Raw genomic sequence first — 27,524 nt, forward strand, 5'->3', positions numbered from 1 at the left:
TTTCTAGCATGGATCCTGCCTGCCTCTCTCTTCCTGTCTGTAGCCTGGGAGGAAGGATCCACAGTTGTTGCTCTTGGCTTTTTCATTCCCACTATGCTTCACCTCTGACTTAGGGTGTTCAGCACTCGAAAGCAAGAAACTGATGTGTTCTGGGCTGAACTGGGCGGGATCCTGAAGGAGCAGTAGTTTAGCCGTCAGGATGACTAGACCTTCAGGCCATGGCTTCCACAGCTTTTCCTGGGAGCCTCAGTATCCCCAGCTGTGAAGTGGACACAGCACCACACCTTCCTGAAGGAAAGACCGGAAAGACACCGGATGACACCTCCCTCCCAGCCTCGCCCACGATGCTTCAGGAATGCCAGTCCACTTCCGGGGTGCAGGGTCTGCCAGGCGGGGCTCCTCTGGATGTGTGACTGCTCCTTTCTCTGCAGGAAGAAGTGCTCCGGAAGAGTTTCCAGGACCTGGCCACCGAAGTTGCTCCCCTGTACAAGCGACTGGCCCCTCAGGCCTATCAGAACCAGGTAATGGGCCCCGGGCCTTTTGTTGCCCACATGTCACCGTCCACATCTCTGCTCAGGCTCTGAAGTTGGGAAGTAGGAGAGTGGGCTCTCTTGCTCTCTTATGGGAAGAGCCCAGTCCAGAAGTAAAGCAATATGATGTAGTTCTTTGATAAAAACCCCTTTTTTATACCAGGCTACCTGCATCCCACACTGTCCCTCTTCTATCCTGGTCTTCCCCCTTCCCCTGGTAATCCATCCACCTCCTCTGGTCTGGTATCCACTGGTGAGGCCCGAGTTTCTTTCCCCTGTCACCCCTGTTGTATCTCCTAGATAAGGCAAGGGGACTTGGGATAACAAAGAAGGAAGTAATTCCTACAAGAGCCTGAAAGTAACGTTTTTGTAGCTGGGGCCTCTCAGCCAGAAAACCTCCCTCCTGCAGTCAAAGGGCAAGGTGACTATCATCCTTAACATCCCGCCTTCCGGCCGGGCGCGGTGGCTCAAGCCTGTAATCCCAGCACTTTGGGAGGCCGAGACGGGCAGATCACGAGGTCAGGAGATCGAGACCATTCTGGCTAACAAGGTGAAACCCCGTCTCTACTAAAAAGTACAAAAAACTAGCCGGGCGAGGCGGCGGGCGCCTGTAGTCCCAGCTACTCGGGAGGCTGAGGCAGGAGAATGGCGTAAACCTGGGTGGCGGAGCTTGCAGTGAGCTGAGATCCGGCCAGTGCACTGCAGCCTGGGCGACAGAGCGAGACTCGGTCTCAAAAAAAAAAAAAAAAAAAATCCCTCGTTCCAAGACCCGGCCTCCCCAGGTGCAGAATTAGGGCCACTCACCTCAGGTCATGTGAGCACCTCTCCTTGGCCATCTACATAGGTGACCAACGAGGAAATAGCGATTGACTGCCGTCTGGGGCTGAAGGAAGGACGGCCCTTCGCAGGAGTCACGGCCTGCATGGACTTCTGTGCCCACGCCCACAAGGACCAGCATAACCTCTACAATGGGTGCACCGTGGTAAGGAAACCTGTGCCCTGTCATAGCGCCACCTGTGGGGCAACTGTGGGAGGGAGCCCACCGTGGTCTGTTCAGAAAGGTGGGCTGAGGGTAGGGAGGGACCTGGAGACAGGACCCTTAGAACTCCGAAAGGTTCCCTGCAAGATGGCCTGCCCTCGCCCACCTCCCAGAGAAAACCATCACCAGAAAACCCTTGAACAGACAAGGCTAGCTTTGTGTCTGTGTCTTAGGGGGATGCTGCAGGATGTAGCCCCTCAAGCACCTGGAGTGCCCAGTTATCTAAAGCGTGGGCCCCGGTCTCTGTGGACACTTGGATTTAAATGCAAACAAACCCTTGATTCATTCTTTGGACAAATGTGTATTGAGTACCAGCTGTGCCCAGGCACTGCCCTACATGCTGCGGGATGAAACGGACAAAGTTCCTGCCCAAGTATGTGTGGGAATGTACTGTAGCAATGAAGGCCAAGAGGGAAAAATGAAGTAGAGTGAGGGATAAAGCAACAGGAGATGCTATCTTAGATGAGAGGCTGCTCTGAGAAGGGGACATTTGAGTTGAGATGTGAACGGCGCAAGAGAGTGAGGGAGCCACTTTCTGGGGATAGAGTGCTCCAAGCAGAGGGACCAGCATGCGTGCAGGCTCCGAGCGGGGAGCAGACTGGGTGTATGTTCAGGGAACATCAGGAAGGGAGTAACTTACTGCAAGGGGCAGGGAGACTGGGATTGGAGAGGCCGGCAGGGACCAGCTCACAGGGAACCTTGAGGGCCAGGGCAGGGTTGCAGGGTTGTGATGGAAGCTGTTGAGGGCATCTCAGCTGGGCAGCAGTAAGATTGCATTGTAAAGTTAGATACACTCCTGCTGCTGCAGTTAGAGAATGAGGTGTGTGATGGTGGGGGCAGAATGAGGTGAACAGGAGGAAATAAGAGGAAGGAGGCAAAGGAGGAGGCTGGGGCCGCCATCCAGTCCGGAGGGGACACAGCTTGGGCAGGAGTCGGGGGAGGTGTTAATGGGACAGATTTTGGATGATGTGGAAGGGACTGCCAAGAGGATTTACAGACAGGCTGGATTGTTACGTGAGCAGGGACTTGAGGAGCACTCCAAGGCTTTTTGCTTGAGCATCTGGGTGAGTGTTGGCAACATGGACCGAGATGTAGAGTAACAGGGGAAGGCTGAATTTAGGAGTAAGAAAACAAGAGTCCTGTTTCAAGATGCCTGCTAGATGTGCAGGTGGAGATGTGGAGTAGGCAGGGGGCAAGGAGGGTCTGGAGAGCACATGGTTTATAGTTAGAGCAGTGAGGCTGACGCCATCACCAGGGGAGTGCGTGCAGATGGAGAAGAGAGGAGGTTTGGACTTGGGTAGGGGCTTCCTTGAAGGGATGATGCTGGCTGTCTGCTCTGCCTTTTAGTCAGGTTCTGGGCAGACAGGGCTTCCAGGGGCTGAGGATGAGGTAAAGGCACCAGCACATTCCCCTGGAAAAAGGGCTCCCAGATTCCGGGTGTAGCTCATTCCCCCTGGGGATGGATGGACCCACCTTGGGATTTCATTTCTCCACTTGCTTTCTATCCCTGCATCCAAGACTGAGAAGCAAGAAGGGACAGCTCCTGCTGGCACGCCGTTGTGAGGATTTCTAGGTGAAACACACACAGAAAGGGCATGCCCACAGTGTTAGAGAGGCGAAGGAGCTGGGGGGCCCTGGAAAGTGGGTGAGAGCAAGAGCACTATGAGGTGATCTGGATCCCAGAGCTTCTAGAGTTTGGGGTGGAGAAAAGGAGTATTTTCTTCCAAAATGAAAAGTGTTGTTTTTTCCTAAACAATTCTTTTTTAAATTTAAAGAATGTTAAAAAGGTTGCCTGAAATCTCAGAGATAACCAGTTAACAGTTTCATGACCATCCATTCAGACACCCTAATGTGTAAGTGTGCATGTATGACTTTATGAAATTTTACCCAAACTGGGTCACATTATATATACATGCCGTTCTGTGACCTGCTTTTCTTAAGCTTTCTGTGTCAACGGACTTCATTTTCTGAGGCTGTATGTATGGCTCTGCCATCATTTATTTAACCAGTCCCCTATCAATGGACAGTAAGTGCTTTCAGACATTTCCCTTCTGTAAACCACAGGGAGAGGCCATTCTTCTCACATATTTGTGCAGTGGCGCAGTAACCTCCTTGAGATTGCATTGATGTTTACTTTTACAGGCTTGGGGCACTAATTCTCCTGCTTACTTGGCAACACTGGATTTTGTTAGTCTCTTTCATCCTTGCCTGCTGCCTGAGTGGGAAACATATGATCTTATTTTAATTTGTGTTTATTTTATTACTAGAGAGGTTGAACATTCTTTTCCTATTTCTTCTTACACATTTGAATTTCATCTTTGTGACTATCCTATTTGTGTACTTTACTTATTTTTGTAATCAGGCTACCCTTACCTTTTGATATTTTTAAAGTATCTCTTGTAGGAAATACAGCTTCTGCCACATCTCATCCTTTGGATTTTTCCTTTGGTCTATTGTTTATAGCATTAGTCTGACAAACTGGTAGGAAGCAGGTCTGGCCAATCCAACAGAAAGTACACAGGAGGTTGGTCAGAGCAGAGGAAGTCGAAGACCCACACTAGTCTGGGAAGAAACAAGCTGGGTAGGGCATGACACCAAACTCACTTAGAATGCCTCTAAGTTAAAGGGTTAATAAAGTTAGTGCCATAAAAATATAAGGTTTCTGTTCAGTGTAATAAAGTACCATAATAACAATTGGAAGGCCAATACAAACTGGATACCTTGAGTTATCCTTGAGTTAAGATAAGCAGGTCAGGCCGGGTCCAGTGGCTCACACCTGTAATCCCAGCACTTTGGGAGGCCGAGGTGGGTGGATCACCTGAGGTCAGGAGTTTGTGACCAGCCTGGTCAACATAGTGAAACCCCATCTCTACTAAAAGTACAAAAAATTAGCCAGGCATGGTGGCAGGCTCCTGTAATCCCAGCTACTTGGAAGGCTGAGACAGGAGAATCACTTGAACCCGGGAGGCAGATGTTGCAGTGAGCCGAAATCATGCCATTGCACTCCAGCCTGTGCAACAAGAGCAAAACTCTGTCTCAAAAAAAAAAAGAAAGAAAGAAAAGCAGGTCAGACTGGGCATGGTGGCTCACACCTGTAATGCCAGCACTTTGGGAGGCTGAGGTGGGAGGCTCACTTGAGCCCAGGCGTTTGAGACCAGCCTGAGGAATATGGCAAAACCTATTCTCTACAAAAAATTCCAAAAATTTGCTGGGCGTGGTTGTGCATGCCTGTAGTCCCAGCTACTGGGGAGGCTGTGATGGGAGGATCACTTGAGCCCAGGAGGTTGAGACTGCAGTGAGCCGTGATCAAACCACTGCACTGCAGCCTGGGCAATAGAGTAAGACCTTATCTCAAAAAGAAAAAAGAAGAAGAAGAAAAAAGCAGATCGCAGAATAGCATGTATATGTAATGTGATCCTATTTGTAGTTTTATATAGCCATACGTGCACACATACACACATACATACATTCAGATGTCTGGGTGGTCATCTAAACACTAACAGTGGCTAATAATTCACAGAGCTCCAACTGCTACAATATTTGCAACAAGTGATAAAGAAATGATAACCTTAATATACAAAGATGACTTCATGATTTAAAAAATGACTAGTCATATATAGTAGTGGGCAAAAGTCATAAAACTCACAAAAGAAGGAAGACAGTGAGAGAATTGTGTTAAAATGGGCCAAGGATTTATTTTAATCAGATATGGTAAGACATGCGAACCTGGATAATTTTCAGGAAAGAAGTTTATACTTGGATCCTAGAAACAGGAGGCAGGTCATGCTCCGGGGCCACTTGGGGGAGCACCGGGCCAGTCGGGAGATGGAAGAGGAAGGGTGGGAGCATGGCCCAGAGTCCTTGGTGGGATTTTGCAGGAAAGAATGGGTGATGCAGGGTAGCTACACTGGGGAAATTTAGGATTGGACAGTTTGAATACTTTGCAGGCTCTGAGCTATAAGGTGTTTCCTCATGGCCCTCTCTCTATAAGGCCAGGGAAATACTGGCTTGGTGTGTAAGTTTGATAAAGGAGATGGCTGGGGGTGTGCGCTCTGGATTTGCTGGTTCATATAGCAAAGGCACACTTGCAGGGAGCCATTTGCTATCTCTGGGAGTTAAGTAGCCCTGGGAGGGGCAGCCTCTCTGGGATCAAGACCTCAAATGCCAGAGCATCAAGAATATAGAAAATAAGAAAATACAGTCAACACAAGAGTAGAGAGTAAACTTGAATAAAAAGGCAAATCTTGTGAGAAATGTACACCAACAATGAGATCGATTTTAACAGTGAGCAAAAAGTTTTTAAAGAAATTAGTGGAAAAAATATAGGAAAGTTGAAACACATTCTGCTGGTATGAGTGAAAAACCGAATCATTTTTGAGGGTAGTCTGGCAATATGTGGCAGTTCTACTTAACATTCATTCTAAGCAATTAAGAATCTTACAAAATTTAGCTAAAAGGGTATTTCAAAAGGTATTGTTTATAGTATAAAAAATCGGAAACAAGTTGAAATATTTGATAATGAGATTAACACATTGATACAGTAGAATAATATCACATAACTCTTTAATCATATTAGGGGAGAATATTTAATGCACAGGAACATATTTATGCTATGTTAAGAAAAAAATGAAGCTATTATATGACCATAGGCATAGTATCCCCTTTAATTACCAAAAAGTAATTGTGTACTTGTGTATGTCCACAATTAGATGACCGTGGTATTTAAAGTGATTACTTCTGGGTGGTGGGATGGGAGATTTTATTTCCTTTTTGCTTGCCTAAATTTTCTACAATCAGCACATAGAGTTTGTAATAAAAGGAAACTTTTTTTTTTTTTTTTTTGAGACGGAGTTTTGCTCTTGTTGCCCAGGTTGGAGTGTAGTGGCGTGATCTCAGCTCACTGCAGCCTCCACCTCCCGGGTTCAAGCAATTCTCCTTTCTCAGCCTCCCGAGTAGCTGGGATTACAGGCGCCCGCCACCATGCCTGGCTAATTTTTGTATTTTGGGTAGAGACAGGGTTTCACCATATTGGTCAGGCTGGTTCGAACTCCTGACCTCAGGTGATCCGCCCGCCTTGGCCTCCCAAAAGGAAATGTACTTTAAGAGCAAAAGGAGACTGAGTGTTTAGAACCAGGAAGATAATGGTGGACGGTCTGAGCTTCACTGGGCAACGTGGTGCTGTGGTGTCAGTGCTATGCCAGAGGGCAGAGCAAGCCTCCAGGTCCTGGCCAGGCACCTTGTCAGGTATCTCATCTCCTCTCAGCCTTCTTAGGATCATAGGAGATAATGTGCATTGAAAGTTGATGAGTGGACTGTAAATGCTGGTAATACTGTTGCCCCATGAACCAAGATCAGTGTGCTTTCCAGAAACTCTCACAAGTAGTAGTGGCTGGTATTGGGATTGTGTGGGGAAAGACGAGGTCACGTGTTTTGGGTGCTCAGACCCCTCTCTCCCAGCACTTGGTCCCCCAACCCCATGTCCTCTCTCCCCTACTGCTTGGGGCAGGTCTGCACCCTGACCAAGGAAGACAATCGCTGCGTGGGCAAGATTCCCGAGGATGAGCAGTTGCACGTTCTGCCCCTGTACAAGATGGCCAGCACGGATGAGTTTGGGAGCGAGGAGAACCAGAATGCAAAGGTTGGCAGCGGAGCCATCCAGGTGCTCACCGCCTTCCCCCGCGAGGTCCGACGCCTGCCCGAGCCTGCCAAGTCCTGCCGCCAGCGGCAGCTGGAAGCCAGAAAGGCAGCGGCCGAGAAGAAGAAGATTCAGAAGGAGAAGCTGAGCACTCCGGAGAAGATCAAGCAGGAGGCCCTGGAGCTGGCGGGCGTTACGTCGGACCCAGGTGTGTGGGGGGAGGGTGCCCGCTGGGAGTCTCATTGGTGCTGTCCTCATGGGGGCCCTGGCTCTTCCACGCACCCTCCTGCATCACACTGGAACTGGGGCTTCTGCTTATTTGTCAGTCAGAAAGGTATCTGCAGCAGCCACAGGACAGCCAGCCTGATAGGAGGCCGTGGGGACACAAGTACAGCAGGACTTGTTATCTGCATGGAACTGAGCTTGGTAGAGGGGGAGCACTGGGTTTCCCCTTTAGTTTGCATCCCTCGGAGAATCAGAGGCCCCCCCCTCTGTGCTCTAGTTTGCTCCCTTCTGAGATAGGTGAGTAGCAGACTTCAGGGCACGTGGGTGTGTGCCAGGGTGGCGGGGCTTATGGGCAGAGACAGTTGCTGGCAGGCATCTGAGTTCTCATTCTCCTCGCCCTGGTCCCTGCAGTGATCCTGACCGGGCTGGGCAGAGAGTGGGTGGTGGTGGGTTAGTGCAAATTCTAGAGTTCTCTAGGGTGAGGAGAGGAGTCAGGGGGATACTGTGGACCCTGCATGAGCTGCTTCTCACCAGGGATTGCCTCCTCCCACCCCCAGTGGGGCTGGGGCTGGGCCTGTGCTGAGCGAGGCCCAGGGAGCACGTCCTGGTCTGGGCTGGACATGCCTTAGCACCTCACCTGCCTGTCCCAAAAGAGAAAACATCCCTGGGAAAAAGGGAGGGTCCATCCCCAGTTCCCCACCAGGGCCTCTCCAGGGTGTGGTGGTGTCTGCCCCTCTGCCATCTTGCTTTCTGTTTCCCCAGGCCTGTCTCTGAAGGGTGGATTGTCCCAGCAAGGCCTGAAGCCCTCCCTCAAGGTGGAGCCGCAGAACCACTTCAGCTCCTTCAAGTACAGCAGCAACGCAGTGGTGGAGAGCTACTCGGTGCTGGGCAACTGCCGGCCCTCTGACCCTTACAGCATGAACAGCGTGTACTCCTACCACTCCTACTATGCACAGCCCAGCCTGACCTCCGTCAATGGCTTCCACTCCAAGTACGCTCTCCCGTCTTTTGGCTACTATGGCTTTCCATCCAGCAACCCCGTCTTCCCCTCTCAGTTCCTGGGTCCTGGTGCCTGGGGGCACAGTGGCAGCAGTGGCAGTTTTGAGAAGAAGCCAGACCTCCACGCTCTGCACAACAGCCTGAGCCCGGCCTACGGTGGTGCTGAGTTTGCCGAGCTGCCCAGCCAGGCTGTTCCCACAGACGCCCACCACCCCACTCCTCACCACCAGCAGCCTGCGTACCCAGGCCCCAAGGAGTATCTACTTCCCAAGGCCCCCCCAATCCACTCAGTGTCCAGGGACCCCTCCCCCTTTGCCCAGAGCTCCAACTGCTACAACAGATCCATCAAGCAAGAGCCAGTAGACCCGCTGACCCAGGCCGAGCCTGTGCCCAGAGACGCTGGCAAGATGGGCAAGACACCTCTGCCTGAGGTGTCTCAGAATGGAGGACCCAGTCACCTTTGGGGACAGTACTCAGGAGGCCCAAGCATGTCCCCCAAGAGGACTAACAGTGTGGGTGGCAGCTGGGGTGTGTTCTCGTCTGGGGAGAGTCCTGCCCTCATCCCTGACAAGCTCAGTTCCTTTGGAGCCAGCTGTCTGGCCCCTTCCCACTTCACAGATGGCCAGTGGGGGCTGTTCCCCGGCGAGGGGCAGCAGGCGGCTTCCCACTCTGGAGGACGGCTGCGAGGCAAACCGTGGAGCCCCTGCAAGTTTGGGAACAGCACCTCCACCTTGACTGGGCCTGGCCTGACTGAGAAGCCGTGGGGGCTGGGGGCAGGGGATTTCAACTCGGCCCTGAAAGGTGGTCCTGGGTTCCAAGACAAGCTGTGGAACCCCATGAAAGGAGAGGAGGGCAGGATTCCAGCTGCAGGGGCCAGCCAGCTGGACAAGGCCTGGCAGTCCTTTGGTCTGCCCCTGGGATCCAGCGAGAAGCTGTTTGGGGCCCTGAAGTCGGAGGAGAAGCTGTGGGACCCTTTCAGCCTGGAGGAGGGGCCGGCCGAGGAGCCCCCCAGCAAGGGAGCAGTGAAGGAGGAGAAGGGTGGTGGTGGTGCGGAGGAGGAAGAGGAGGAGCTGTGGTCGGACAGTGAACACAACTTCCTGGACGAGAACATCGGCGGCGTGGCCGTGGCCCCAGCCCACGGCTCCATCCTCATCGAGTGTGCCCGGCGGGAGCTGCATGCCACTACGCCACTTAAGAAGCCCAACCGCTGCCACCCCACCCGCATCTCGCTGGTCTTCTACCAGCACAAGAACCTCAACCAGCCCAACCACGGGCTGGCCCTCTGGGAAGCCAAGATGAAGCAGCTGGCGGAGAGGGCACGGGCACGGCAGGAGGAGGCCGCCCGGCTGGGTCTGGGCCAGCAGGAGGCCAAGCTCTACGGGAAGAAGCGCAAGTGGGGGGGCGCCATGGTTGCTGAGCCCCAGCAGAAGGAGAAGAAGGGGGTTGTCCCCACCCGGCAGGCACTGGCTGTGCCCACAGACTCGGCGGTCACCGTGTCCTCCTATGCCTACACGAAGGTCACTGGCCCCTACAGCCGCTGGATCTAGGTGCCAGGGAGCCAGCGTACCTCAGCGTCGGGCCCGGCCCGAGCTGTCTCTGTGGTGCTTTTGCCCTCATACCTGGGGGCGGGTTGGGGGTGCAGAAGTCTTTTTATCTCTATATACATATATAGATGCGCATATCATATATATGTATTTATGGTCCAAACCTCAGAACTGACCCGCCCCTCCCTTACCCCCACTTCCCCAGCACTTTGAAGAAGAAACTACGGCTGTCGGGTGATTTTTCCGTGATCTTAATATTTATATCTCCAAGTTGTTTCCCCCCCCCTTGTTTGGGGGGCTTTTATTTTCTCTTTGTTTTTAAAACTCTATCCTTGTATATCACAATAATGGAAAGAAAGTTTATAGTGTCCTTTCACAAAGGAGTAGTTTTAAATTCCATTTAAAATGTGTATTTATTGGATTTTTTAAAAGCGACAATAGTAATGGTAAAGGATGGGCAGGAAAGGCCAGTAGTGCTCCCCCACCCAGTCTCGCTGGGTCTGGCGAGCCAAGCCCCTCGGGCACTGGCGAGGTCCTCAGCCATCTGCCCCTCGAGAGCCAATCGCGGACGGTAGCCACCCAGTTCATCCCTCCCGACACATACCCTTTCCCTTTGGGGAAGGCAGCCTCAGGACAGCCTCTGTCCTCTCTGATAGGATGGGAGAGTCTGCAGAAAACCATCTGGGGTCCTTTTTCCAGTCCCCAGCTTGGAGTCGAGGGGCAGATGCACCCCAGGCCAGCCCTGCGAGATGCTGGCATAGCTTTCCCCAGAAACCAGGTTGGAAGTAGATGGCTTCAAGCTTGCTAGTCTCCACACTGAATCCTCTGTCCGTTATTTATGGAGTCACGATGTTATGGTTCACTAGGCAGCACCTCACGCTGGAGCTGGAGTGCGAGGTTCTTAGGGGCTGCGCCCACCACGTTGCCAAGCCAATGCATGCTGAGCTGAAGGAATTTGTCTTAGTGGCAGGTTTTTTTAAAAAAATGCCCCCAAAGTCTATGCTGATATCGAAAAAGGGCTACTGTATCTTTAAAAACAGGAAGTTGAACCCAAGCTGTGAAAAGCCAGTGGTGCTCTGTGCATGGTGCTGTGCGGAGCCTGGTGCTGTAGTGTTGTGCTGGGACTTTCTTGACTCTTGGGCAGGTCACATCCTACAGGAGCTCAGCAGACCAGTGTAACAACAGTTAATGCATCTATCCTGATCCCTGAATTTCCACATTGGACAATGGTGCATGCCTCACACCTGAGCCTGCTTCTTCCATGCTATCATCGGGTTCGGGGGCCTACACTTAACAATTTTAAAGTGCAAGAGTCAAACATTTTCAACAGGTTGCTATGATTTTCCTCCCTAATTGGTGCCATTTCTCCATTTGATCATTTTCTTTTTTCCTTTCTTCCCCTCTTCATCCACCTTAACAGACCTGTTCTGAAATTCTGGTGCATTCATTCGGTTCTTTGAAATGAGAATGTGGTGCTTAATTTTTGTGACGTTGTTGAGAGAGGTTGGGCCTGATGGGAGCAACACTCACGGTCACCACGTCAAACTTTGTTGGAGTGTTGGTTTTTCTTGTGATGTTAGCAGAAATGATCTCATGCTACCCATGTGGATGTGTGTGTGGTGAATGGGGGGCTTCATCAGGACACACAGAGGGGAATGTGGCCACACGGTGGATGACCACCAAGCCCTGAGATGAACAGGTGTTTACTGAGCAGCTGTATTCAGATATGGGTCTTCATGAATCATGTTTAACAATCAGATGACCGCTATAGGCAAGTTCCTGAGCTTCCGGGTGCCTTGAGTAAGAGCTGAGAACCGGCCTGCTGGGTGTTTACTGTATCTGTTTGGAGGCACTGGCGGAGGGTCGTTGTAAGATGTCCTGAGCATTTATGTGGTCTGGTTTTAACTGTAAATAGTGAAAGATTTTTTAAGCACTTTTGCCTAGATTTAAACAGCAACTTGAAAAAAAAAGTATGTTTTAACATGTAATTGTGGGAGAAATTGTAAATAGTAGCTGAATATTTAACGTGCTTTGTCTATCCTCCACTTTTACCATATTCTGTAAAGTTGCATTTATTTTACAGGACAAAAAATGAAATATTATTGCTTTTGAAATAAATACCCAAGAGCTTATCAGGACTTAGAATTATTCAGAACTCAGATTTATAGGAAAACCTCTGACCTTCAGTTTGACAAGCTAAAGGAAGCAGAGTCTTTAATGAGCATGCTAATTTTCTAGTTTTGAGGAAAAATTGGGTCCTTTAAATGCTATTTTGCTTATCGCATCAGTACTTTTATGCAGGTCTCATTTGACTCCGTGCTTAGGTAGATGCGGGGGTGCCTTGAAAACTTCATTTTAAATGATCTTAAGCAAGAAATACAATATTTTACGAAACATTTGGAGAATGTGACCGTCTGTATGACCCGTGGAAGCCCCAGGTTGGCTGTTGGTTTGGAAGGTCCTGAGTGTAACCCAGGTGATTCTGATACTTGGCATGTGTGAATCTTCCTGATGTATGTTAAATAAACTCTTCCCCTCATCACCCTTTGGTAGGAAAGCCATTAGATGAAAGGAGAAACCAATACAAGCTAAAAGCATGCGACGTCTGTCCCCCAGCCCAAACAGCCTTGGTTCATCAGTTTCTACAGTAGGAAATAGGCTGCTGAGAGGTGAGTCAAGAGGCAGTCTCCATTGGATGTCCCCACTCCCCTCAGAATGGCGTTTCCAGAGTTAGGCGGTGCAGTTGCCGTGCTCAAGCCCATGCTGATTTGTACACTACATGTCTAACCTACCTCAAATCTCAGTCATTAAAATTAGCATGCTTTAGACATATATTTAAAAAGTAACTATGCACAGCTCTTTATCCCCCCCTTGCTGCTGAAGGTTTCTTAAAGAGAAAAATCAAATTTTTATTTTTTACTGGCACTATCATTTTTTAAGTCCTAAAGATGATTAACAGACATTTTTATCATGAGAAGAAAAATAAAGCCATTGCAACTAAAGAACCTAACAGCATGACCAAGTTCGAAGAGTCATATTATAGCAACGGAAACCGATGGCGTCTTAGTCATCTCCCCAGTGTGCCCTGTCCACGGACACCATCCATGTGCAGTGCAAACATTTGGTTCCTTTTTCTGCTCTGTTTTGTTTTCCCTGCCTGTTGCGTGCAAGGGAAGTGCTTGTAAAGTTCTGTGCTACGAGATTTTTAAAATAAAAATCGCTTCGCAGCAGGTTCTCACAAAATAACTGGTGCTAGCTCAAGAAATCTCATCATCTGACCATCAGAAATCTTGACTAAAGGCGTTGCATGGATTTGGGGGTTTTTTGGTTTTTGGTTTTGGGTCTGGTTTTTAGCAGGGCCAATGTTTCCCACGCCCCGGCTTCATGGGTACTGCTTTGCCTTCTCGCCCAGGTGACGATGGTGTGCGTGGAAAGAGATGATACCCCACCACCCCCTCTTGGTCCTTCCACCAGCCTCTTTTGGAAACAGTAGTTTGGAGAGCAAGGGATTTTTAAAGCGCTAAAGGAAAGAAGTAGCAGAGCTTAACTGCTTTGTACCACACAGCAGTAGATGTGCAAGGATGGTTGACAATGAGTCGATGATAGCCTAATTTCATTGAGAGAAACCCAGCCAGACTTGCTTCTAGAGGTTTAATCACCATGAGATCTCAAACCAAGGCAAAGCTGGTGGAAAACTATGATATCCCTGACGTGCCTCAACCAGTATCTCTTTCCTTTTGTTACTGAAGTGTGTTTTGTGGACTAGGAAGCATTTTTATGAATTGAAATAGTCTAAATAAAATGGTGCTATGGTGTTTTAATGTGACTGTCCCTGATCCTGTCTTGCTGAGGTGCTATCAACGTTCTGAAACCACAACCAACCAAAAACAAGGTGGGCTCCAGTCTCTTGGCTTTTTTTTCCCCTCCCCTCTTTGGTGCTGTCTTAGACCCGTTTACCGTGCTATAATCTGCTCTGAGCAGTGTTGTGTTGTGTTGTATTATTCTTCCCTTGGTGGCCAAACAAAGCAAGTCGAGAAGGCAGCTGTCTCCCTTTCTGTGATCGGGAGTGGGCCTGCCTGGCTTGGCAGGTGCTTTGGTTCCACACCTGTCTTCTCAGGCTTGATGTGAAAGAAAGGGCAAAGGGTTTTTTTAGTTTGTTTTTGAGGAAGGGGAGTTGGGTACTCCTGCCTCTCCTAGCATGATAGGCATTCTCATAGCCAGGGACACAGATTTTCTCCTGCAGCCCAGGGTGCTAAGCAGACATCTCTGGGAGTCCCAAGGGCACACCAAGAGAGACCAGATGGATCTCCTTCCTCCCCTGGCACTGGCCGGGACCATGGTGGGCAGGGGCTTCATTCTCCGACCCAGCGTTGCTTCTGCCTCTCATTGGTAACCCCTTATGTTCAGACTAAAGGAAGGAGCTTTCTTTGCTCACTCGATGCCACTGAGGCTGCTTTTTAGTTGGTGCTAACCTAAATTTCTTCTTGGGTCCACAGAAGTTGATGTTTTAAAAACTCAACAGGAAGCTCCATTTTGTGTCATCCACTGTCAAAATAATTTTTTTAAATACCTCAAAAACAGGACATCATGACAACTTCAGTAAAGTAGATTCCATGAGGGTCTGATACCTGCAGGTTGTCCGTCTGATGACGTACTTGACCTTGAAAAATCTGGGGTCATTTTTTTTTCATTCTTCGGCAGTTAAGATAGCGGAACGCCGAAAGGAAGGAGCGTAGTTGGCTGTATTTCATGTTTAAGTTTTGCTTTTGAATAAAATGTGAATTTCCTATGCCCATCTCATTGAGCTTTCTCAGTCATTGTTGCTGTCATTTGAAATGACTCCCTCAAAACCTAGTTTTATTAGCCAGCTGCCTCTGCTGTAGTATATGGTCAACTTCAACATACCCTGGACCAAAACATTTTTGAGGTGCATACCCCCAGCATGAGTTATACAGTCCCACATCCAGGTGCACGGAGTGCGAGTGCACTCCGCGAGTGCGGGGGGAGGGGCGGCCCCCTCTGGTGCTCCCAGCCCTTCCTCCTGCAGAGCTGCGGGCAAGAGCAGAGCAATAGGATTCTCCCCTGAGCAGAGACCGCAGCACAGAAATGCAAGGTCTAAAGTTGCTTTTTGCCTAAGAATCAGCGAGTGATTTGGCCTACTTCCTCATTGGCTTCTATTCTGATATCAGGGATGCTTTTTGTAGTGGTATTGTTTGCTCCCTCTTCGCGTTTTGACTACCCGTCATTCAGGGGTAACTCATCACTCTTCACACGGGGATTTAAATTAAGAAACTAATTGGCTCATTTGAACATTCCAAATTTTCTTGGTTTCAATACCCTTTTTTTTCTTTTGAGGGGAAAAGAGGGGAGAAAAACAGGAGTGATGTCATTTCTTTTTCATGTATTCCAATTAAAGAAACAAGGGCAGGTCGTATAATGGCATATTAATACATTAGACTTAATCTAGAACCCCTGTAGCTTTTTGATGTGTTTTATTTCTTATCTCTTTGAATTCCTGTTTGGTTACTTGGCTTCCAATGGAGGTGAACTTAACAACCATACTTGAATATTCCGTCTTGACTTTGTAAACTGTGGCTACTTGAAATGAAGTTTATCTGGGGTTGATGGATGAATGGTAGATTTTTGCAATGTCTCAAGGCAATAGGATGTGTATTAAACTGTAGATATTCTTAGTACAGTAAATTTATGCTGATAATTTTATTTTGTATAATTTTTACCTTTTTGTTAATATTTTTTCCTTCCACTTTATTGGTTTGCCTCCTGAGCTACCCCTCCTTTACCCTCCCTTCTCCCTCAGTGTTTCAGTAAATTTAATTTAGGGTGCCTAGAAATTGCAAGTATGTATCCTTTTTGATTTGTATTTTATTATAATTTACACAAACAACTGGGTTTGTGAACTGTATTACTCCTGGTATCTTTAAAATATTGTGGGTGTTTTAATAAATTTTATATTTATTTTTTGCACTCAAATTCAGTGTGGGTTCTTTTTTTCCCCTCCTTGAACCAGGACCAGAATGTGTTGTCAGGTACCCTGTAACCTCACCCTTCCACCGTATGTTGTAGATGCACAAATGAAGCCCTCACAAATAGCAGTGGCGGAACCTGACCTTGTCCATTCTGCCACCTGGATAAAGGAATGTTCAAAGGCTATCAGCTGTGAAAATGGGATCTAAAGGGGGAAAGTGGAGATGGCCTTTTTCTCATCTATGTTTCTCTTTTTGTTTTCTTTCCCTTTTATGTTTTTTGTCCTTTTGTTTGTTTTCTTTCCACCGGGAGATACTCCCCTCCTACTAAAATTAACTTCTGATGTTAGGTTTGCTAAAGGATCACCGAATGCTGCTTGGTTGGGATGGCTTGAACAACAAGTCTAGTAGGGAGTGGCTAATACGGAACCGGAGATTCTGCTGACCAGAGGCAGAGGTTTCCCGTAAGATCCTATGCCTGGAGCTACCTTCTTTAATTCAGATTGCCAATTCTGGAGGTGGCTGTTCTTGAAAAGGGAATAGGAATTGAGGAAGGAGAAGAGAGAATAGTGAATCTGCTCACTCTTCCTCCTTCCTTCTGCGTGAAACATCTGACTGAAGTTGATCCAGTGTCTTTGAGGGACAACCAGCCCAGCTGTTGATAAGGACTTCGGCAATATCCCAACATCCCAAGTCACTCTAGATGGGAAAGTTCATCTCTGAGGGCATCTGAGTGAAAACACCATGATCATAATGAGTGCCAGGTGATCGGCTTGGAGGTTTTTATCTCCATTTTACTTTGCTTGCAAAGGAACCCACTGGAAATGCCTTGGCACACCTGGCTATCCAGGGATCCTCAAACATGTTTGTATGTTTTACAAAAGTGGGGTCACACTGTGTTTTGTAACCTGCTTCCCTCCTTGAGTTGGAAGAGACCTAGGTCTGTCCCCTTCCTGAGAGCCTGTCATGATGGCGCCATCTGCAGAGCCTGAAGGGAGGGCCAGGACATTCCTCCTTCAGCTGGGGCTGGTTTCACTATTGGTTAGCTATAAATATGCTGCCATCTCTTCTTACACAATTTCCATGTTAAATATAGAAAATTAGATGACAGAAGTTCTTAAAAGTTATCTGAAATCCCACCACAAGAGAACCACATATTGGTTGCAAACATTTTCTGAGTGTGTAAATGCGACCCATATGTATTTTTTCAAATGGAATACAATAATACAATGTTGTAATCTTTTTGCACTTGATCTTTATCAGTATGCAGAATAGCATCTTTTTAAATAGTTGCCTAGCATTTTTTTTAGTATGAATGTAGAAGCATTTAATCATCAAACTCTTTAACATCCCAACTTGTTGCAATCATAAGTTGAACTAATCTAAATGTACCTGCATGTAAATCCCACTCAGTCTATTTGTTTCTATGCTAAGAAGCATTGCAGTAAATTCCCCTCTGCCACATGACTCTTCTTAATTCCATGAACCTTCTTGTAACAGGTCCAGGCCCCGTCCACCACGACTCCCCACTGCGCCCCCGTCTGTTCACACCTAGAGCATCATTATTCATATTGGGATCTCTAGAAATGAGCAATTTGTTCCAGATGGGATCCGGCTCATGCAAGCCAAGCACAAAGACACCAAGGAGCCCCACGATCTGGACATGCTATTTTTATAAATGCACACCAAGGTTTATTAGTTTTTTAAGCAGCTGAGTTTTACTGAGAGCTTGTGGCTTGGAAACAACATGGCTCCCTCACTTCCCAATTGTGTGATTTGATGAGCCATTTCATCTTCCTGTGTCATTTCGTCAATAAAACAGGCTGATGATACCGCATAAGGTTGATATAAGGATAAAAAAATTGCTACATAAGTGAAAGTGCCAGGCATTCGGGACACAGCAGTAATAAGAGCTATCATTATTACTCTTGACATATGCAAAGCTTTAGGTCACAAAGGAGTCCAAGACTAGTCTTGGACCACATACTGTCCTCTTTTGTGAACTTCTGCCAAATCAGATCCACTAACTCCAGTCTTCATGCAATTCATGCAATTTTTTTTTAATGCTTCACACAGCAGTTGAAGTGTAGCCATCTTAAATGAACTGTTTAACCCACTCTCCCTGCCTATTTTGAATCTTAATTTTGTCAAAGTATTGGTTTACCCAACCCAGCTACACAACTTAGTCAGCAACTTTGTTGTGTGTTCTCATGCTCTTGTAAGCTTCTTAAGCTTGGAGAACTCTTAGTCATCTCTGTCTCCCATTGCACTCTGAAAATAATAGGCATTCAACATCCCATGTCCATGGAATGGTGCATCCATACATACATCATGTCCATGCAGGGGGACATGAAGCCCTGAAGACACGTTCAACACACATAATCCAGTGCATGTTCTTGTCAGAGCCATGAAGACAACACAGAAAACGTGAAAGACAAAGCTTTGTTAAATTCTAGATACCCCCAGCGTCTCATCCCCACTCCAGAGGTCTTAGCAGAGGTCTGCTTTCCTCTACTGAGAAGCCCAATCCCAGGTCCACAGAACCTGCCCAGTTTCCCTCGCTACACTTCAAACCATCTTCCTGTATGTTTGTTCTCTTTACCACACACACACCCCTGCTGCTCGGTACTCCTGACTCTCACTCTCCATGTACACCCTGTGCTGCTCCTGTGGAACATGCTTCATCCATTAACCCTTTCCTGTGGCTTCTCCCCATCACGTGCTCTCAGGTTCACCCCAGCCTGACCCTGCTCTGCCTCATACACCTTTCCCACTCCTTCCTGTCACCACCACATATCTGCAGGTATAGACAACCTCCTAGCTTCAAGGTCCATACCACTCACTTACCTGTACCTTTATTTCTCCAAAAACAGTCAGCTTCTAGGCCAGGGATCCTTGTCCTCACTGACCTCTGTGAAGCCTTAGAAACCCTCTGCTCCCAGACTGCATAGCCAGGAACATTCCATTGTCCCAGGACCCTGCCCCCTTTCATGAGCCCCTTTGTGACCTCCTGTCCTTTAAACACAAATGCCCCCAAAAGAATTGACCCAGTCTTCTCCACAGACTATCGGCTTTCCTTCAAAGGACTTGTTCAGCCACCAGGCCTGAACTATGACCCTAATGCCAATGATTTCCAAAGCCATGTCTAGCCCTGACCTCCCTCATGAGTTTGGGCTGCTGGATAGCTCTGGGTGGCTCTTTGGTAAGGCCAAAGTCTTAACTAAAACTGACCTCTCAACTCTCCACCAAATTTCCCATTATTCTCCCAGTCATATCCTGACACCTGCCAAGTCTAGATTCTACATCCTCAGCATTCTCAATTCTGCTTCTCTTTGCTACTTTCATTAGCAACCCACATTGTACAGTCGTACAGGCTGTGCACTGCACAACTCTGGGGAACACCATTCATACAGACTATCATGTGTAAGCCTTAATTACAGATAAGGACTCCTTCCTGCTATGGACAGAGGCATATTGGATGAGGACCACAGTATAGCCCTCTAAAGCTGGGGACCCAGGGCAGAGGCCTCTCATGTCTTGGTCTAAATGTGAGACTCTTCAGAAAGGTTGAATGGCTTGCTCAAGACCATCCAGCTAGGAAATGGCAGAGCCCAAAATCAACCCAGGTTGTATTTGGTGCCAAAGTCTGTGCCCTATCCAAATATACCCCCGTTTCTTCTGTACCTTAAGACCCACAAATCCAAGGGACATTGTCCTCACTGGTGGGAATCTACCTACAAGTAAAGCTTAGGGCATGACCTGAGTCTGTGGGTCTGTGGGCACAAGAGGCACAAGTGCAACAAAGTGGCTCTACAGGAAGACTTTAGGCTCTTTAGAGCATCTTCAACATGTATTGTTATTTGAAAGACTTGAATTCTAGCCCCCATTTGATTGCCCTGCCCAGCTTACCAAAGCCAATCTCCTTACTCAGATAATCTTTCTAAAAACCAAATCAGATGATACTATTTCCCTGTAATACTCCTCAATACTCCCCGTTTGATACAGCTCTCAGGATAAGACACAACATTTTAACTTTGTCCCAGGGCCCCACAGGACTTGGCCCCAGTTTGCATCTTTAGTACCACTGCAGGCCACTTGGTGTCTTTTATCTGAGTATCTCCTTGGTGCACCTCCCCATGTGGCCTCTCAAATATGAAGGGCCTTCTGATGGTAATGCCAGTAATACCACCAATAACCCACTCCTTTATTTACTTATTTACTTGCTTTTAAAGTATCTGTAAGAAACTAACTCCTTTTGAAATCCATTAAAACATTTACATAAGGCCAGGCGCGGTGGCTCACGCCTGTAATCCCAGCACTTTGGGAGGCCAAGGTGGGTGGATCATGAGGTCAGGAGATTGATACCATCCTGCCTAACACGGTGAAACCCCATCTCTACTAAAAATACAAAAAAAAAAAAGCCGGGCATGGTGGCGGGCACCTGTAGTCCCAGCTACTCGGGAGGCTGAGGCAGGAGAATGGCATGAACCCAGGAGGCGGAGGTTGCAGTGAGCTGAGATCGCGAAACTGCACTCCAGCCTGGGTGACAGAGCGAGACTCCATCTCAAAAAAAAAAAAAAAAAAATTACAAAAACTATAAAACTACTCCCAATAAAGAAAATTATCAGTAAGAGCCAAGACATCAGCAAAATTATACTCAAGGAAGTAAAAAATAAACAGGAAACCATGTTAACCAAGTTATCTAAAGCCAAATAAAAAGCTTTACTACATAAAAAACAATATGCAGATCTAAGGGTATAAAATTTTTAAAAATTATATGAAAAAACAAATATTAAGAACTCAAAGACTAGCAATGAGTGCTTTGCAAGAAATACAAGAGATTAGACCGTGACTACAATCTACTTTCAAAAAGATTAAAAATACCCACAGCAGGCTGGGCGCAGTGGCTCACACCTATAATTCCAGCACTTTGGGAGGCTGAGGCAGGTGGATCACGACGTCAGAAGTTCAAGACCAGCCTGGCCAACATGGTGAAACCCCCATCTCTACTAAAAATACAAAAATTAGCTAGGCGTGGTGGCATGTTCCTGTAATCCCAGTTACTCGGGAGGCTGAGGCAGAATTGCTTGAACCAGGACCCAAAAGGCAGAGGTTGCAGTGAGTGCAAATCATGCCACTGCACTCCAGCCTGGGCTACAGAGCAAGACTCTATCTCAAAAAAAAAAAAAAAGTTACCCATAGCTAACATCTTACTGAATGGGGAAAAGCTGAAAGCTTTTCCTCTAAGAGCTGGAACAAAACAAGAATGTCTACTCTCATTACTCTTATTCAACATAGTACTAGAAGTCCTACACAGAGCAATTAGGCAAGAACTTGAAATAAAAGGCATCCAAATGGAAAAGGAGGAAGTCAAATTGTCCCTGTTTGTAGATGACAGGATCATATATATAGAAAAACTTACTCTACCACAGAACTCTTAAAACTGATCAATTCAGTAAAGTTGCAGGATAAAAAAATTAACATATAAAAATCAGTAGTATTTCCATACATGTACAACAAACTTAGCTGAAAAAGAAATCAAGAAGACAATCCCATTTACAGTAGCTGTCAAAAAATAAAATAAAATAAAATAAAATAAAATACCTAGGAATAAATTTAACCAAGGAGGTGAAAGATGTCTACAAGGAAAACTACAAAACACTGATGAAAGATATTGAAGAGGATACAAACAAATGGAAAGACATCCCATGCTCACGGATTTGCAAAAATTCATATTATTAACATAACAATACTACCCAAAGCAAGCTACAGATTTAATGCAATCACTATCAAAATACAAATGACATTCTTCACAGAAATAGAAAAAAAAAATCCTAAAATTTGTATGAAACCAGAAAAGACCCCAAATAGCCAAAGCAATCCTGAGCAAAAAGAACAAATCTGGAGGTATCACACTATCAGACCTCAAAATATACTACAAAGTTGTAATAACCAAAACAGCATGGTACTGGCATAAAAACAGACACAAAGACTAATGGAACAGAATAGAGAACCCAGAAACTAATCCACATACTTACAGCCAACTGATTGTTGGTAAAGGTGCCAAGAATACTCATTGGGGAAATGACCATCTTTTGAACAAATGGTGCTGGCTTATAAGTGGGAGCTAAGTTATGAGGACAGAAAGGCATAAAAGTGATATAATGGACCTTGGGGACTCGGGGGGAGAGCTGGAAGGAGGGTAAGGGATAAAATACTACATACTGGGTACAGTGTACACAGCTTGGGTGATGGGTGCACTAAAATCTCAGAAATCACAACTAAAGAACTTATCCATGTAACCAAAAACCACCTGTATGCCAAAAATTATTGAAATAATGTGAATACACTTAGTGCCATTGAATTGTACACTTAAAATATTAAATTTTATGTTCTGTGTATTTTACCATGATAAAATTAAATCTCTTAAAACCTTTTTTTTTTTTTTTTCTCGTTCTGTCGCCCAGGCTGGAGTGCAGTGGCCAGATCTCAGCTCACTGCAAGCTCCGCCTCCCAGGTTTACGCCATTCTCTTGCCTCAGCCTCCCGAGTAGCTGGGATTACAGGCGCCCGCCAACTCACCCGGCTAGTTTTTTGTATTTTTTAGTAGAGACGGGGTTTCACCGTGTTAGCCAGGATGGTCTTGATCTCCTGACCTCGTGATCCACCCGCTTTGGCCTCTCAAAGTGCTGGGATTACAGGCTTGAGCCACCACGCCCGGCCAAATCTCTTAAAACTTAAAACAAAAAAACAGGCTAGGCATGGCAGCTCACGCCTGTAATCCCAGCACTTTGGGAGGCCGAGGCAGGTAGATCACTTAAGGTCAGGAGTTCAAGACTAGCCTGGCCAATATGGTGAAACCCCATTTCCACTGAAAATATAAAAAACTGGCCAGGTGTGGTGGCAGGCGCCTGTAATCCCAACTACTCAGGAGGCTGAGGCAGGAAAATTGCTTGAATCCAGGAGGTGGAGATTGCAGTGAGCCAAGATCGAAAAAAAAAAAAATGACGCTGGGAAACCTAGATATCTATAGGCAAAGAATAAAACTAGAACCCCATTTCTCACCCTATACAAAAAATCAACTCAAAATGGACCAAAGACCTAAATGTAAGACCCCAAACAATAAAACTACTAGAAGAAAACACAGGGGAAATGCTTCAGGACACTGGTCTAGGAAAATATTTTATGAATAAGATCTCAAAAGCACAGGCGATAAAAAGCAAAACTACACAAATGAGATTATATCATACTAAAAGCTTCTGCACAGTAAAGTTGAAACAATCAGCAAAGTAAAAAGGCAATCTACAGAATGGGAGAAAGGATTTGCAAACTGCTCATTCAATAGAGAACTAATATCCAGAATATACAAGGAACTCAAACATCTCAACAGCAAAAAAACGAAGCAACGCTATTTAAAAATGGAAAAATGATTATCCTAAGTGAAGTTACTCAGGAACAGGAAACCAAATACTACATGTTCTCACTTATAAGCAGGAGCTAAGCCATGGGATAAAAAGGAATATAGAGGGATATAACGGACATTAGAGACCAAGAAGAGGGGAGGATGGGAGAGGATGAGGAATGAAAAATTACCTGTTGGGGACAAGGTAGACTATCTGGGTGAACAGGTACACCAGAAGCCCAGACTTCACCACTGTATGATTCATCCATGTAACCAAAAACCACTGTACCCCTAAAACTGTTGAAATATTAAAATTTTTGTTAATTTGGATAGAGTTAAAAAAAGAGAGGCCTAGTTCAGAGAAAAATTTAATGGCCAGGCACGGTGGCTCAAGCCTGTAATCCCAGCACTTTGGGAGGCCGAGACGGGCGGATCACGAGGTCAGGAGATCAAGACCATCCTGGCTAACACGGTGAAACCCCGTCTCTACTAAAAAATACAAAAAACTAGCCGGGCGAGGTGGCGGGCGCCTGTAGTCCCAGCTACACAGGAGGCTGAGGCAGGAGAATGGCATAAACCCGGGAGGTGGAGCTTGCAGTGAGCTGAGATCACATCACTGCACTCCAGCCTGGGTGACAGAGAGTCCGTCTCAAAAAAAAAAAAAAAAAAAATTAATGTTGAAGATGATTCAATGGAATATGCTAAAGGTGCAATTTCTTCTATAAATTAAAAAATAAATAGATAAGCAAACAAAAAAAAATTAAAAAATGGGCAAATGAGCCAGGTGCAGTGGCTCACACCTATAATCTCAGCATTTTGGGAGGTTGAGGTGGGTAGATTGCTTCATCCCAGGAGTTCAAGACCAGCCTGGGCAACATGGCAAAACCCTTTCTCTACAAAAAATACAAAAAAATAGCCTGGCATGGTGGCACATGCCTGTGGTATCAGCTACTTAGGAGGCAGAGGTGGGAGGACTGGTTAAGCCCTGGGGGACAAGGCAACAGTGAGATGTGATTGCACACCACTACACTACAGCCTGGGCAACAGTGAGATTTTGTGTCCAAAAAAAAAAAAGGCGGGGGGTAGGGGGAATAATCTGAACAGACATTTCTCAAAAGAAAACACACAAATGGCCAAAAAATATATGAAAAAATGCCCAACATTGCTAATCATCAGGGAAATGTATATCAAAACCACACTGAGGTATCATGTCATCTCAGGATAGCTATTAACAAAAAGACAAAAAATAATGAATGCTGGTGAGGATGCAGAGAAAAGGGAACTCTTAAACAGTGTTGGTGGGGATGTAAACCTAGTTCAGCCACTATGGTAAACAGTATAAAGGTTCCTCAAAAATTACAAATCAAACTCCCATAGGATCCAGCAATCCCACTACTGGGCATTTATCCAAAGGAAAGGAAATCATTATATCAAAGAGATATCTGGGCGGGCACAGTGGCTCATGCCTGAAATCCCAGCACTTTGGGAGGCCAAGGCAGGCAGATCACCTGAGGTTAGGAGTTCAAGACCAGGCTGGCTAACATGGTGAAATCCCGTCTGTATTGAAAATGCAAAAAATTAGCTGGATATGGTGGTGTGTGCCTGTAGTCCCAGCTACTCGGGAGGCTGAGGCATGAGAATGGCATGAACCCAGGAGGCGGAGGTTGCAGTGAGCCAAGATCACACCATTGCACTCCAGCCTGGGCAACAGAGTGAGACTCTGTCTCAAAAAAAAAGAAAAAAAAAAAAGGAAAAAAAAAATTACAGCTGGAGAGGAGGAATAAATTCTAGTGTTCTAGATCATGGTGGGACAACTCAAGTTAATAAGACGTTAGTTTCAAATAGCCAGAAGGAGGATGTTGAACATTCCCAACACAAAGAAATGATAAATTAGATGATGGATATGCTAACCACTCTGATTTGATCACTATACATATATCAAAACATCTATGAGGCCGGGCACTGTGGCTCACGCCTGTAATCCCAGCACTTTGGGAGGCTGAGGTGAGCGGGTCATCTGAGGTCGGGCGCCCAAGACCAGCCTGGCCAACATGGTGAAACTCTGTCTCTACTAAAAATACAAAAATTAGCTGGGCTGTGGCATGAGAATCGCTTGAACCTGGGAGATGAAGGTTGCAGTGAGCCCAGGTAGCACCACTTCACTCCAGCCTGAGCAGCAGAGTGACACTCCATCTCAAATTTAAAAATAAATTAAAAAAAAATAAAAATAAATCACAATGTACCCCAAGAATATATACAATTATTATTTATCAATTTAAAAAATAAAATTAAAAGAACAAAAAGATTAAAAAGAGCATCTTGCCGGGTGTGGTGGCTCATGCCTGCAATCCCAGCACTTTGGGTACAACTAGGGGAGCTGTCAGCAGTCCATGCTGAGCAAAGCCCCAGCTGTGCATGAGACACTCCAGGGAGGGAGAAGGGGGCTCGGACACTAAGGGGCTGGCAGGGAAGAGAAGCCAGGAGGGAGGTGAGCAGCAGCCAGGGAACTCAGGGAAGCACCTCAAATGGGCAAGGGAGAGGAGAGCGGGGGGATGGGTAAGGGGTATGTGGAAGAACCCAGTGGGAACTCTGATTGGGAGCAGAAGAGGTGGTAAGAAGCGGTCAGATTGTGCTTGTGTTTTGAAGGTAGAGACATAAATCAGGATTTGTTTTTGAATTGCAACCTCCACCTCCTGGGTTCAAGCGATCCTACTGCCTCAGGCTCCCAAGTAGCTGGGATTACAGGTATGTGCCACCATGCCTGGCTAATTTTTGCATTTTTAGTAGAGATGGGGTTTTGCCATTTTGGCCAGGCTGGCCTCGAACGCCTGACCTCAGGAGATCCATCTGCCTCGGCTTCCCAAAGTTCTGGAATTACAGGCATGAGCCACTGCTCCTAGCCTATTTCATTATTTTTTTAAAGACAAGGTATCACTCTTTCTCCCAGGCTGGAGTGCAGTGGTGCAATCTTGGCTCACTGTAGCCTCCACCTTCTGGGCTTAAGCAATCCACCTGCCTCAATCTCCTGAGTACCTGTGACCACAGGCATGCATGGGATTACAGACCTTTTGGTCCTAAAACATATCAAATTTATAGAAAAGTTGCACAAATGGTACAATGATCACCCACATATTCTTCACCTAGATTCACCATTTTTTAGCATTTTGTTATATAGTTGTCCCTTGAACAACACTGGTTTGTCAAGAATGCATAAAATACATGTAGATATTAGTCTATTTTATCATGTTCTACCATAAAATATACATAAATCTATTATATTTATTTTTTTGAGATGGAGTCTTGCCCTGTCACCCAGGCTGGAGTGCAATGGCACAATCTTGGCTCACTCCAACCTTTGCCTCCTGGGTTCAAACGATTCTCCTGCCTCAGCCTCCTGAGTAGCTGGGATTACAGGCGCCCGCCACCACACCCAGCTAATTTTTGTATTTTTAGTAGAGACGGGGTTTCACCATGTTAGACAGGCTGGTCTTGAACTCCTGACCTCGTGATCCACCCACTTCAGCCTCCCAAAGTGCTGGGATTACAGGCATGAGCCGCCGCACCCAGCCCACAAATCTATTATAAAAAATTAAAATTCATAAAAACCAAGTACCTGCTTTAAATGCCTGTGACGCTAATCATCTCCACAAGAGCAGTTACTATCTCCAGTAAACTGCATACTATAGTAAAAAGTGATCACTTGTGGTTTTCACATGTCTTTCATTGTGTTTAGTGCAATGCTGTAAATCTTGAATAACACCATGGGATCCACACGGAATGCCTCTAGTAATCGTGGAAGTGCTCCTAAGAAGCAAAGAAAAGTCATGACATTACAAGAACAAGTTGAATTGCTTGATACGTACCACGGATTGAGGTCTGCAGCTGTGGTTGCCCACCATTTCAGACAGACGATTCATCTTATAAAGACAACTGAAACTTACAGTATCAGTAAGTACAGTACAGTACCGTAAATGTATTTTCATTACGATTTTCCTAATAATATTTTCTTTTCTCTGGCTTACTTTATTGTAAGAATACAGTATATAAAACATATAATATACAAAATAACTATATTATCAGTAAGACTTTTCTAGTCAACAGTAGCCTATTAGTAGTCAAGTTTTTGGGGATTCAAAATTTATATGTGGGTTAGTCAGAATGCTTGAC

The 27,524-nt window shown here is 46.3% G+C and overlaps 1 protein-coding gene across 1 annotated transcript in view; it reads left to right on the forward strand.

Annotated features, from left to right (window-relative positions):
* TET3 (tet methylcytosine dioxygenase 3) overlaps positions 1–10,366 on the forward strand; it is a 117,623-nt gene extending 107,257 nt beyond the window's left edge. The window contains exons 7-10 of the mRNA XM_011980703.1: positions 432–521; positions 1,375–1,512; positions 7,076–7,412; positions 8,192–10,366. Coding sequence (XP_011836093.1) covers positions 432–521; positions 1,375–1,512; positions 7,076–7,412; positions 8,192–9,975 — 2,349 coding nt within the window. The 3' untranslated portion in view covers positions 9,976–10,366. The remainder of the gene's footprint in view (positions 1–431; positions 522–1,374; positions 1,513–7,075; positions 7,413–8,191) is intronic.
* The last annotated feature ends 17,158 nt before the right edge of the window (positions 10,367–27,524 follow it).

This window comes from Mandrillus leucophaeus, unplaced genomic scaffold (genome assembly GCF_000951045.1).
Source record: "Mandrillus leucophaeus isolate KB7577 unplaced genomic scaffold, Mleu.le_1.0 Scaffold216, whole genome shotgun sequence".
Classification (NCBI taxonomy): Eukaryota; Metazoa; Chordata; class Mammalia; order Primates; family Cercopithecidae; genus Mandrillus; species Mandrillus leucophaeus.